Source organism: Cariama cristata, unplaced genomic scaffold (assembly GCF_000690535.1).
Source record: "Cariama cristata isolate BGI_N322 unplaced genomic scaffold, ASM69053v1 scaffold16461, whole genome shotgun sequence".
Taxonomy (NCBI): Eukaryota; Metazoa; Chordata; class Aves; order Cariamiformes; family Cariamidae; genus Cariama; species Cariama cristata.
Window position 1 is genome coordinate 18,119 of NW_009601134.1, and position 13,645 is coordinate 31,763.

The 13,645-nt window shown below is 51.8% G+C and overlaps 1 protein-coding gene across 1 annotated transcript in view; it reads left to right on the forward strand.

Annotated features, from left to right (window-relative positions):
- SCAP (SREBF chaperone) overlaps positions 1–13,645 on the forward strand; it is a gene marked incomplete at both ends in the record, with an annotated part of 30,910 nt that overhangs the window by 15,462 nt on the left and 1,803 nt on the right. The window contains 11 exon segments of the mRNA XM_009710344.1: positions 5,047–5,145; positions 5,573–5,791; positions 6,774–7,207; positions 7,908–8,102; positions 8,850–9,051; positions 9,916–10,031; positions 10,164–10,557; positions 10,559–10,735; positions 11,912–11,997; positions 12,485–12,577; positions 13,527–13,643. Coding sequence (XP_009708646.1) covers positions 5,047–5,145; positions 5,573–5,791; positions 6,774–7,207; positions 7,908–8,102; positions 8,850–9,051; positions 9,916–10,031; positions 10,164–10,557; positions 10,559–10,735; positions 11,912–11,997; positions 12,485–12,577; positions 13,527–13,643 — 2,132 coding nt within the window.

A 13,645-nucleotide genomic window follows, 5' to 3' on the forward strand; every position in this document is an offset into this window, starting at 1 on the left:
TTCTGTCCCCCTCTCTGGCTGCTTGGATTAAGAGCCTGTTAGTGGGGAATACATACATCTATACAATGTGGATCCCTCCAGGAGCTAGCCTTCCGTCCGACAACTGCCCCTGGATCCCCAGTCTCCCCAGCTGGGATCCTTCCAGTAGCTGGGCTTACACATTCAGTTCATCCAGTAGTTGGCCTTGGATCCTTGCTCTCCCCAGATGCCTTACACACACACACACAGAAACATGTGTGTGCAAGTGGGTCTCTCCGTTGCCCCCCAGTCCCTCTGGCAGTTGGCCTGGAGTCCCTGGTCTGTCTGGTAACCAGCTCCTCCAGCTCTCTCGCTCGGGGACACGTGCATACCTGGCTCCCGAGCCACTCGCCCCGCTCACCAGCTGCCTGGCTCAGTAGTCACTAGTGATCACACACCGACACACATACTCTGACGTGCTCCGGTTGCTGGTGACCCAGAGACGTGGGCTCCTGTGACCCATGGTCCCCGTTCCAGTTACCCTGCTCGTTCCAGTTGCTGGCACCACAGACACGTGGGCTCCTACAGGAGACAGGAGTTTGGAAAGCCTCTTTCACCGACTCGTCGTGGTGGCTGTCACCCCTGGACTGTGGGGCTGATCACTCTGCTTCGACAGCCCTGGGAGGAGCCGGAGCAGGGGCTCATTTCCCTCCCAACCATCGGTCCACGCTCCTTGTGTTTGTGGAAATGAGCTTCCTATCACAGAACTTAACACTGCCCAGTGCCTTTGCTGTGGGGATGCTTTTATTCCAATCTTAAAGTGCTTCTTTGTGAGCTGGGTAATCCACCTTAGAATCACAGAATCGTTTAGGTTGGAAAGGACCTTTAAGATCATCAAGTCCAACTGTTAACCCAGCACTGCCAAGCCCACCACTAAACAACGTCCCTCAGCACCACATCTACACAGCTTTTAAATACCTCCAGGGATGGTAAGAGTCGTTAAATACCTCCAGGGACTGTAAGAGTTGTTAGGCATTGGAATGGGCTCCCCAGGGAGGTGGTGGAGTCACCATCCCTGGAGGTGTTCAGAAAACGTTTAGATGTGGCGCTTCAAGACATGGTTTAGTGGGTTTAGCGGGCATGGTGGCATTGGGTATACGGTTGGACTTGATGATCTTTGAGGTCTCTTCTAACCATAATGATTTTACGGTGACTCCACGACTTCCCTGGGCAGCCTGTTCCAGTGCCTGACAACCCTTTCGGGGAAGAAATTCTTCCCAATACCCAATCTAAACCTTCCCTGGCACAACTTGAGGCTGTTTCCTCTTGTCCTATCACTGGTTACTTGGGAGGAGAGACCGACCCCCCTCCTCGCTACAACCTCCTTTCAGGTCATTGTAGAGAGCGATCAGGTCTCCCCTCAGCCTCCTCTTCTCCAGGCTAAAGAACCTCAGTTCCCTCAACTGCTCCTCACAGGACCTGTGCTATAGAAACCTTGTAAGTGGATGGAAGGAAAAAACAAAACCCTACTGCAGAATACCTGCTTCAAGAATTAAGGTGGACAGTCTTTTGGGGGCTCTTTCACCAGGTTGACAAATCTGTAGGTTTTTACAACCGCAGACATCACTGTCTCTGTTTCATGGGTGGGTAAACTGAAACCTCAAGGTAGAATGATCTGTCAGGGGTCATGTCGTTGGGTCTGTGTTGCACTGAAAATAGCATCAAGGTCTTCTGCCTCGCAGTGTGTTGCTTTCGCTGCTGCACAGTCCCCTTTTCAGGACTGTGCTTGCCGAGTTTTATCAGGAAGCTGACGCCACTTGATTTCTGATCCTTGTCCAAGCAGGGCTTTTTCCTGGTGAGCTACACAAACAGAAATACTGCCTAGACAAATCCTCATCACCAATTCCATAGCACCTCTGCAGCCAGACTTCAGGGAGGTGTCAGCCTGTTGTCTCTGGAAATTTCTAGCAGGCCTAGTCAGCAAGCGAAGGCAGGAGCACCCCAGCATCTCCTTAGTTGGAGGCTACTCTCAGCCATCGCGAGGTGGTCATTGGCCACATGTGACCTACGTGGAGAGGGGTGGGTTGTGTATATCCTTGCTTTAATGTCGGGGACTCGCCAGTAGAGACTGCAGATTAAAAGCGTATTATAATCTAAGAAGATTAACCGTTCAGGTTGGAGGGGAGCTTTGCAGGCTGAGCTTCGCAGTTCCTGAGCTTCTCGCTCGGTATCCAAGAGGACAGCGAGAGAGGAGCTACAGTAGAATTCCCCAGGCTACAGCCGGACACCTATTGTAGCCTAATTTTTTTTTATTTGAAGCTTATTGCAGAGATTGTGCAGCTCAAATGCTGGCATGATCCGTCCTTTAGGTCTAAATTGGGCTCCTTCATATGGTATATTGGCACCTTTTGGCCTCTCTTTCATTGCTGCGCTGCTTGAGCTCGGAAAGTGAAACCCGACAGTACCTGTGAAGCGAGTGAAGTGCCAGCAGCCCTGTCGTGTGGATACCGCTGGGACAGTTCGCTGCCTTCTTGCACTCTGCTGTAGAGGAGCTTGCAGGATGCGCTGATCGCAGGAGATAAAGGAGTGTGGTAAAAGGGACCGGGCAGAGCCATACAAGTGCCAGCAGAGCCATGGGGAAAAGTGACGCCATGCCCCCACCCCCGTGTTATCTCTGTTAAAGTGCTCCTCTTTATTACAGCGTTTTGACACGTGTGATGACATCCACTCCACTTTCCATGTGATCCTGCCTTTCCTTGGGTCCTTGCTTTCTCCAGAGGAAGAATCTCGCAGGGGTGCTGTCTGGTAAAGGCTGGCGGCTGGTGTATGCCCCTTGTCTTCGTCCCTGAGAGTGAAGGACACCGTACAGATAATGCGCTGTACTCGCGTCGCAGAGTTCAAGGCATCTGGCAGAGAGAGAGCCAGGCTGCGTAAATCTGGCAGGGACCTTTGCTCTGGGCTCTCGGAGAGAGCAGTGCAGTGCTGAGGTGGTTCAGGTGCAAGCTGTTGTAGGGAATATTGGAAAAGGAAGGCGTTTCTTTGCTGAAGGCTCTCACCTGCCCCGAGGGCTGTAATGGCTCTTCTCCTTTTTCTCAGTTACTCCTTGGCAGCGCAACTCATTTAGCAGAAGGGAATTTTCTATGTTTTCTGTGGCTTTCCTTGTCCTAAAATAGAGTTTGACTTCAGATGAGAAGTGTGCATCCACTGTAAATCCCTCGTAATTGTGAGCAGCAATGGAATCCTCTTGCCTTGCATCGCGGGTGGGTAGAGACCCCTGTTCTCCTGTTCTGCTGATGCTCTTGAGGCGCTGCAGGGGTGCGTGCTGAGCGCTCATCCTGTGCTTTCCATCTCTTATCCACTGCCTTGTGCTGAAGTTCACGCACCGACAGCCCGATCCTGCACCCACTGAAATCACTTTGGGGTTTGCCATAGGGTGTGCAGTATCCAGGTATAAGAAGATTTTAGATTTCCAGGGCTAGCAGCTTCAGACGTCTCTGATCCTAAGTGGCGTAAGTGGAGGTATTAACAGAATTAGTATCTCTCTGTGCAGAGCCTGTGCTTGCCGAGGTCCGGGTGAAATCCAGAGGGACCTTGCTTTCCTTCTGGTTTTCTCCTTGAGAGAGGAACCTGTGTTGTGTTTTCACTCCTCTGCTCCCAAAACCTCCTGTCAGAGGTTTGGGGAGGGGCAGCTGACCTGGTGGGTTATTTCGTTTCATGTCACACTGATTTTTAAATAACAGGCAGTTGATTGCTTATGTTTCGAGAACAGTTTGGCCGGGATGGGGAGGCTTCAAGGTTTGTTTAGAGGTTTTGGATAGCCTTTCACGCTATCTCTCTTCATTGCACTGTGCTGATATTGGCCCCCAGCCTTACGCAAGGAGCTGGGGCAGGCATAGGAAGGTGGGGGACAAAAGAAATTAATCTCTGCAGCCTCTCTCCGTCCCCGTCGGTGGATGTGTCGTGGCTCGGTCTGCAGCGAGCACGCCAGCAGGCAGGCAGGGAATGGCAGCGGGTGTTTGCCGGCTCTCTTCTGGTAGTGAGGGCCGGAGTCTTTGATCTGTTGTTTAGCCTAAGGTTTTTACTCCTGCTTACATTCAGCTCTCTTGATCTCTTCATGTTTACTAGATCCTTTTTGGGTCCTGACAGGTCCTGACACAAATTTGTACCTCCCAGGGAAACAAGACGCCTCTCAAAAATATTTTAATTCTACATTGCTGTGAAGTTTTGGATGTAGCAAGGGAGAGGGGACGGCTCTGAGCGCTAACGGGGATTAGGGTACGAGTGTGCATTTGTTTTATAGGGATGATCTGGGAGCTGACTGCCTTTCTGCTGCTGGGCAGAATCTTTTAATCCCTATTTCTGCAATGGCATCTGCTGGGGAAAATGGAGCATTGCAGGAAGTTTAGGAAACGCTGGCTTTTGCAAACGTCGTTTCCCATATATTTGTTGTTTAGAGACCTCTGAGAGTGGGTGTGGGACTTGGGGCGTAGGGATGAAATTTGCCCGTCAAACATACATCAGCCAAACGTGTGATTTAAGCAGAAATGGTTTAGCTGGGGCCCTGGGCAATGGCTACAAAGAAGTACACAGATGCGCGGTGACGGCAGTGGTCTGTCTTTGGTTGGAGAGCGAGTGATCCAGTTCCTGAGCAACCCGTGTTCCTGGAGGAATTTTAAATCCGGGCTGAGGTTTCTTGGTAAAGTGCAGGAAACTCTCACCGTTGGAGGCTGTTTGGCTTTGTGATTTGAACGCATGGGCAGGAGGCCGAGAGCTCTGTTTGCGGCCCTGCCACGGCTTTGTGAACGGCAAAAACATCCTCTGCTGTTTTTTCCTATAGTGCTTTGATTTTTTATGGCTAAGAAGAACAAAGAATGTGAATCTGAATAAATACGCTCTTGAGTTCTCACATGGACTTTTTTAGCACCAAACTCTCAACTACTACAAAATATGGATAGTAGGATTTGTCAGTAAAATAGACTCGGGCCTGTGCTCCAGGCAAGAGTTTGCCGAGTTTCTCTTTTTCTGAAGTTGAAATATTTACTGTTGTCTCTGAAGCTGCCGTAGCTAATCACTGTGTCCTCTCCGCAGGAGTTCTGCCTCTTTGCTGTGGTCGGCCTGGTGTCTGACTTCTTTCTGCAAATGCTTTTCTTCACTACCGTGCTGTCCATTGATATTCGCCGTATGGAGGTAAGGAAGGGCCAACAACACGTGGTTTTGCTTTGAGTTTTCCTTCTTTGCTGTTGTGGAAGGATTAAAGGAAGCCCAGCCTGTGATTTTCACCCTCTAAACAGAAAATCTGTAAAAGTTCTGGGGCAGTACTTGCTTGGTTACCCATACGCAGGGATTGGGGACAGGACACTTGAGGGGCCAAGACACCCTGGTATACAAACATGCAGATTTGGGGTAAATGAGCTGGAAGGAGGCATGGTCACAAACAGATGACCATGACTGGGCGAAGAAGAGAGTGTGCTGGAGAGAAGCTGGGACAGATTGACCCGCGGGTGAAGGTGGGAACTCAGACGAGGGCACGTATCAAAGATAGCTGTCTCTGCGCACATTTCTCTCGAGGGACCTCGTCACCACAGCTCTCACACGTTTGCTTTTCTCTTGGCAGCTCGCTGATCTGAACAAACGGTTGCCAGCAGAAGCCTGCATGCCCCCAGCGAAGCCTGTCAGCCGCTCTCAGCGCTACGAACGCCAGCCAGCTATGCGACCTGCCACCCCCCACACCATCACCCTGCAGCCGTCGTCTTTCAGGAATCTGCGCCTGCCAAAGAGACTGCGGGTGATTTACTTCTTCGCCAGGACCCGGCTGGCCCAGAGACTCATCATGGTATGCCACGTGGTGTTTGTTATCTGGTGCCCCTTCCTGCTGGACATTAACTCAACCCAAACAGGCTTCTGGGAGGGGTAGAGAAAGTCCAACATTTTCATACATCCTTGTTCCCCTGCAAGACCTGTGCTGCCCCGTGGTAAAGACAGTTCAGGAAGTATTTCCCTAAGAACATCGCTCTGCATGCATTAGCTCCAGGGCTCTGCTGTTTGCGTGATGTTTGGGTGGTAGTGGGTAATTTTCTGATGTTTGCTTTGAGACAAAAATCTGCTTTTACATAAGCAGGTTTTCAAGGACTGTATGAGCAGAGAGAGAAGATTTTTACAGAGCAGAAATCACATTTTGTTCCTGCAGATGAAGTGGACTAAAGACATGGAGATAATTTGCTGCATGAAAGACAACGGCTTTTCCTTTTGCGGGTGTAACTGCAGCAGTTGCACCAGTTACTGCCCCTGCTCGTCCCTCCATCTCTATTCCAGATGTCTATAATGGAAGTGGAGGAATTTGTGTGTTCTTCGGCTCTACAAACCACAGCCCAGCCTGTTATTGTCAACTAACGTTGATGACAGTTTAAGTTAAATTAATACATCAGTCTATAAACCGTGGGCTGCTGCAGTAGGTCTGGCAGAGTTCCTGAACCAGAACCTTGAATTAAGCCTCTCCAGCCCTGTCTGAGGGTGGCAGACGTGCTGGTCCCAGCCGCCAGCAAGGAGTCTCTTCCCCGCTGTGCGTTTGTGTGGGAGAAGTGGGGTTCTTGCCATCGGGTCGCAGAAAAGTAGTCTTCAGTTTTTGTGTGTGCTGTACGACCTCTCCCAGTCCTCTTATGGGAGAAGCGTCTGCCGGGAGTAAGGCGGTAACTGCGTGCAGGGTGTACCCTTGGTTGGGATGTTGTTGATCAGCGCAGAGAGCTGAGGAGGTGTTGGAGGCGGAGTGTGAAGGCCGTGCACTAAACTGGGCTTGTCTCTTTGCTCATCGCCTGTAGGCTGGGACGGTGATCTGGATCGGAATCCTGGTTTACACAGATCCTGCTGGTCTCCGCACCTACCTCACGTCACAGGTCACCGAACAGAGTCCTTTGGGTGAAGCAGGTCTGCCTCCTATGCCCGTTCCTGGAGGGGTCCTGCCTGCTGGGGACCCCAAGATTGATCTCTCAGTCTTCCCGTCGGACCCCATACAGCTGTCAGAAAACCAGACGCAGCAGCGTGAGCAGAAGTCAGGGCTGGAGTCCCTGAGCAGGCTGGAGACAAACCAGCACACTTGGGCCCAGGGACCGGAGGGCAAAGGGAATGGACAGACGGAGCTTGGAACTGAAGCAGAGGTTACCTGGGGAGCAGAGGATGAGGAGATTTGGAGGAAGCTTTCCTTCAGGCACTGGCCATCCCTCTTCAGCTACTACAATATCACGCTGGCCAAAAGGCAAGTGGGCTGGCGTCGAGTGCCGCAGGCATTCTGAATTGTGGAGTTGACCTCAAGTGTTTTTCTTTCTCCTGTCCTTCGTCCTTCTGGGTTAGATAATTTGTGTTCCACGTGGCTTACTCCAAGCGTGTCTTGAGGAGGAGACTGTGACACAGGCCCTCCTGTGTGGTGCAGCGGTACCGAACGCCCCAGGGCTGTTTGCCTGAGAAGAAGGGGTTTGTTTCTTTCTGTGCTCTTGGGGCGTATTACTTGCCTGTTGTCTTCCTTTATCCTGGAGGTGAAGTTTAGAGTTTTGTAAAACAATATCTGATCATCTGTCGGTGCCGGGGATGGTACATGTGACATCTGAGCTGAAGAAACATCTTGGTGAGATCTTCCGGCCTGCAGTGTACAGGAAACTGGACCAGATCATTAAATCCTTACTTCCATCTGTGTGATCCGTTTGATCTCATCAGTAGTTCATTCCACTGTTGGCTCTTAACCTCTCCCATAGTGTTAAGGGTTAAGACCTGGGAAATAACTTTAGAGAAAAATATTTCAAAGGAGGACTTTAGTTTAGAATACCTAAAACTACTGGACTGAAGGCACATACCGAGACCTACCTTGGCTGCTAGTGAGGAGAAAAGCTAGGTTGCCTGTTAGGATTTTTGTGTCGTCTTCTGTCTGTTCTTAAGCTATTCTCATCTTTCCATTCCTTCAGATACATCAGCATCCTTCCAGCAATCCCTGTCACGCTCTACCTGAACCCACAAGAGGCCTTAGAAGTGCGGCATCCCCAGGAGGCTAACCGCTACCACCCCTTCTTCTCTTCAAGCAGTGGGAAGCTGGATGCTGAAGCTCAGCCTGACCAAGCCTCATCCAAGCTGCAAGGGCACCAGGACGTCACCCTTTACAAGTAAAATAGTCCTCGATACAGCCTTCTGACCGTGCCGTAACTCCCTTGGAGACACGGGTTGCTCTTCGGCTGTTTGGCTCTTCTCCTGCTGGGAGACCAAAAAATATTTGTAAAGCTTCAGTGCGAAATCCTATAATGCTCGGGACGCTCTAGCTCAGCTAGCGCGGCGTTAAATTAATCTCTCCTGGCACCGTTTTTCTCAGCAGCTGAGCTCCCTGACAGGAGGTGGTGTGTGCATCCCAGGTTGTTGGCGCACATGATGCATTACGGGGGTTAGCACTGGGTAGCAGGGATGGGAGTTCATTTTTGGGAATATACGCCGTGATTCAATAAAATAACCCAGTAATTTATTGGGTGGTAGGTCAGACTCTCGTGCAAGCAAGGACCTTCCTTTCCTACTGAGAGGACAGGCTCACGGCTTGCCATCTGAATCTGCAATTCTCCTTTGGCTGTATTGAACGCATCTTTTATTATCCTGATCCCCATCCAGCGTTTTTCTTAAAGTCTTAGCTGCTATTTACTTTTCTTACTGAAAAGTCCGAAAATCTTGTTGAAATTAAGGTTTTCCTGTTAAAAAAAAGTCTAATTTTCCACAAATCACTATAGCTTGTTTCAAATTCTTCTCAGCTGAAAAATTTAGACCAGCAGCATGTGTAATACTTCACAGTATTTGTCAAGCTCTCTCCGTGGACTAGCAGTTGAATCTTTTTTCTCACCTCCTTTGTGTGTGTTTGTCTCTCCCACCAGGGTGGCTGCTCTGGGTCTGGCCTCGGGCATTATCCTGGTCCTCCTGCTCTTCTGCCTGTACCGGGTGTTCTGCCCCAAGAACTATGGGCAGAACGGGCTCTCGCACAGCAGGAGGAAGAGGGGGGACCTCCCTTGTGACGATTACGGCTACTCCCCACCCGAGACCGAGATCGTCCCCTTGGTCCTCAGGGGTCACCTCATGGTAGGTCGGACGGGCGCAGTCCTGACAAGAAAGGCCTTTTACTGACTTGTGCCACGCGTCTTCTGTTTATTCTGTTTTATTTAAATAACAGCCCCAACAAAGGACAGACCAGCTATGCAGCCTTAGCGTAATGCAGCTGTGGAGGCTAACAGCCGGGGCGAATGCTATATATAATCTTTCTATATCTCTTTCTCTATATGTTGTAGGATATTGTAGCGTGAAGTTTCCTGCAGCAGTTTTCCATTTCTTCCTGGGACTTGCTCTGAGTTTTTTGCAATTGCTGTTATTACCTTCTCTGGGTAGCCAACTGTTGGCTTTTATTGGCTGGGCTGATCCGGCCGCCTTCGCTGCGGTAGCTCTAGGTTCCTGGTATTTAATGCCTGCTGGATCCTTTTTTCCCTGCTTCCCAAAAGTTAGCGCATAGGTTTGAGCTGTTAAATGTGCTAAAAGCATCTATGGGTTTGCAGGGAAATGTGCTGCTGCTCAGTTCACTCATTTTTCTTGAGGGGAAAGATGTTTCTTCCCATTCTGAGATGAAACAAAGCACTCAGGCATCCAGTCAGACGGAGTTTGAAACGCTGTGCCGTGTCTTCCTCATCCTGCCGTCTCTTTGGGCCGTACTTTGTCAGGGCAAGGGAAGACAGACGGAGTCTGTTTGGTTTGCAGCAGTCTAGTGCACATCTAGGACTCTGGGCAAAGATGTACTCATGTTCTCAGAGTAGCCCTCGGTTGCTAAGCCAGCCGTGTAGTTTTGACATAAAATTTATCGTCCGTATAGTTCCTCAGCCACAGGCGAGGTGATTGTCAGAGTGCAGACGCCTCGGTGGTGCTACGCGCTGAGCTGTGCTCCTTCTTCCTTCCCAGGACATCGAGTGTCTGGCTAGTGATGGGATGCTGCTTGTCAGCTGCTGCCTGGTGGGCCAGATCCGCGTGTGGGATGCTCAGACTGGCGACTGCCTCACCGTTATTCCCAAACCAAGGTAAGTGGTGTCTGTGCCAAGTCATCCGGCTGCGGGCAGATCCCTCCACAATCGCTCCTCACGCCCCTGTAAGAAATCGGCCCTCTCCGACAGTGGAGGTGGAAGGACTGAGCTTTTATTACTGTGTTTTAGGTTGCGAAGAGACAGCAGTGGCATCTTTGATTACCAGGAAAGCTGGGATCACAGTCCTGATGGCAAGAACGGTCTGGATGACTCTTTTGAGAACAGTCACCAGCTCAAAAGGATGCTCAGCCCTCCCCAGCCTCCGCTTTTCTGCGACCAGCCGGACCTCACGTCTCTCATTGACACAAACTTCTCTGAGCAGGTGAAGGTGGCCGGGTCAGAGACGCGGCTCCGAGCTGTGGGCAGTCGTCAGAAGGAGGCCGGGTATGACTTCAGCAGCCTGGTTGGGAAAGCGTACGAAGAGCACGGCACCTCCAACTGCTTGAACTTCTCAGGCCTCTCGGCCCCGCACGGACAGGCTGCCTTCTGCCCCGGGAGCGGCAGTCCCCGCTCCCTGGGCTGCAGGGACGAGGGAGGGGGGCTGCAGCAGCCGCCGAAGGAGCCTGGGGGATGAGTCTTTTACGGGATTTGACAAATTGTCACCGCTTCCTTCCTGGGGAGGAGACTTGGAGAGCTCTGTCTGGAGCCTGGACCTGCAAGGGAATCTGATTGTGGCCGGCCGGAGTAACGGGAAGCTGGAGGTGAGGAGCAGGGCTCACTGCCAGCCCAGGTGCTGGGTGAGCTGCCAGCAGCTCGTCAGGGCTGAAGAAGCTTAAAGATTGCCATCTCATTAAGTAATGTTGCTGGTCAGTCATGAAATAAGGTAAAATTAGTAGGAATTCTGTAGGAATGATACAGGTTTTTAAGCAAATTTTAACTGGAAATTTAAATCTCCCCCAATGAGAAACTTCCAGAATTGGTTTAATTTTAATTTCCTTTTTGGAAATTCAGTTAGAATTTTTCCTTCAAAATAAATGCAGGGTTTTTTTTAAACAAATACATTTTGAAATAAAATTTTTAATGATTTTTGACTCGAGCTGCATGTGAATGGCTCTCATTCTTCCCAACAAAGACACAGGCAGGCCACTCCACTGTTCTAGTGCGTCCTTGAAGTATGCTCCTGAGCTCAGATGCCTTCTCCCGAGCAGCTGCCTTGAGACACCGACTGAGTTTTGCTGCAGAATCCTGTCTCCAGTCCACATCACAATATTGCTTCAAAATCCGGAGCCCGTCATGCTCGGCACAGGGCAGATGTGGGGCTGACCGGGAGCAAGGCGCGGTGCTGCAGAGCTGGGAACGGGGGGCCTGCAGCAGGAGCCCGTGCTGCCGCGGGGTGCCCGGGTGCTGCACCAGGGCTAGCGTTCGTTGTGACCCCAGTAAGCAAGGGATGCAGATTTTGAAATATTGATTAAAATTTTATTGGAAGTAACGCTAGAAGGAAACAGAGGCTAGTGTGGTCTTGCATCCCTCATGTTGTGGGGAGCTGCGTGTTGTGCGGTGTTGGAGAGACCTCCAGTCTGAGCACAGCACACAGTGCGGATCGTGTCCGGGGAGAGGTCGCCAGCGCTGTGGTCCTTAGAGCTCTTACGGCATTTTCTTTGAAGAAAAGAATTCTATTTATCATTTCTGCTGTCAAACAAAGAATGGTCACTTGAGAACTTGCTGCTTCACTTTAAGAGAGAGAGAAGGGTACTGATGATTGTAACCGCTGGTGCCGAGTGGGAGCTGCCTTCGGGCTCCCGCGTTAAGATCAGAGAGCGAAGGGGGCCAGGGGTTCTGTGTGGCGCAGCAGGGGTCAGCTGTTACGGGGGTCACCAGCTCCTCGATGAACGATGGGCCTTGGTCAGGATCACAGCAGTAACCCCTTCTCTTTCCAGGTTTGGGATGCTATCGAGGGGACCCTCCGTAGCAGTAATGATGAAGGTCAATCTGGCATCACAGCGCTCGTCTTCCTCAACAACAGGTAATTGCGTTTGTGCTCGGCGATCTCCTGCAAGGGGAGGAGAACGGGTGGCGTAAGCCAGGACCCCAGCTCTGACCCTCCTGCCGCGGAGGTCGGGCAGCTCCAGATGGCAAAGGCTCAGCTGGGAAGTCTTTTCCTTCCCACGCGTCCACCTCTCAAGCTGGGCATGGGGGACCGAGCTTTCCTGGGCCCAGGTCTGTTCCAGCAGCCACGTTCTTCTCCGTACAGTCTTTCCTAGTAGCTGAATATCCCAGGGCTGGGAGATGGGGCCGTTGGGTCACTGTTACTCAAGAGGCACTGCCATCTGCCAGTTTATTCTGCGGTCTGAGCTTAATTTCCGAGCCTCCTCCTTGCACTCAGGAGTGCCTCCTGACAGGGGGGGCCTGCGCGGTTTGTGCTCTGCCTCGGAAGGTGCCTGATCTCGGGGGTCCTCACCCCGTGAGAGCGGGGAAGGGCCTCTCCTCATGGGCCTGCGTTTCTCCCGCAGGATCGTCGCTGCCAGGTTGAATGGCTCTTTAGATTTCTTTTCGCTAGAGACACACACGTCCTTGAACCACCTGCAGTTCCGAGGTAAGCAGGCGTCCGGGCTCCACCGAGCCTTTTCCTCTTCCCTCGCCTCCTTGTACCTGACTCTTCCTCACGCCCGCTTCGTAAGCTTTTGTAATAATGCTCCGCTCCAAAACACCCTGTGCTGCAGGATGCGGAACCAGTGCTGTGGAGAGGTGAGGAATACTTTGGGAGTTCCCTGTGGTGCTGGTTTTCTCCACTGCATCGGTCTGGAGGCTGAGACCTGCATTCCAGGGCCAGCTCTGCCCTGTACCTCTTTCCTCTCCCACTTCTTCTCACTTATTTTCTCCTTCAGCGAACTCTGTTCTCGCTCATTTGCGCGCCACATAGCTCCACACAACCACGATACAGCTCAGGCCCTCGGCACAACCACAACGCAGGAAAAACTAGTCTGTGGGGGTAACTGGTTTGCAGTGCAGTGGCTCCTTTGGTTCTGGAGTGGCCTGGAGGGGAGAGAAATCCTGGCCTTACTCCAGGAGAATGGTTGCACTCCTGGAGGGATGTCCTGGGGGCTGAGAGCTGTAGATCTGGGAGTGGAGCAGGCTCTGCAGGAAGGGACTGGCTGTGGAAATGACTTTTCCCACCCGAGAGCGTGGGAGAGCCTTGCGCCCGGCTCTGTGTTCTGCCTCTGAGAAGGGTAATCGCAGTGCTCTTGGGCGTCAGGCACCCAGTCTGGCAGAGGAGTTACTGGGAGGGGCCACTGGTCTGCAGGAGGGAGTTCGTTCTGCTGCCGAGGACCCTGTGGGAGACCCTCGCCCCAGCTGTTCGTGAGCACTGAGCAGCTGTAGCTTCTGTTGTGTCAGCCAGAGCGCGGAGTGTTCGGCTCCTTGGAGGACCAGGTTCAAATTCCTTCCAGTTCAGCATCCAGGCATCCCCGATCTCACCCCATTTCTAGGTGACGTCATTGTTAGTCTTGGAGCGTAAGGCTTGGGTCTGCTGCAGCGAGGACTTACCTGTGTGAGCCGAAGCAGCATCCCGTCCTCCCCCGTCTTCAGCAGCAGCGACATCATCCTCTGTCAGCTCACCCACACCGTCTCCTGCGCCCACCAGAAGCCGATCACGGCGCTGAAGGCTGCGGCTG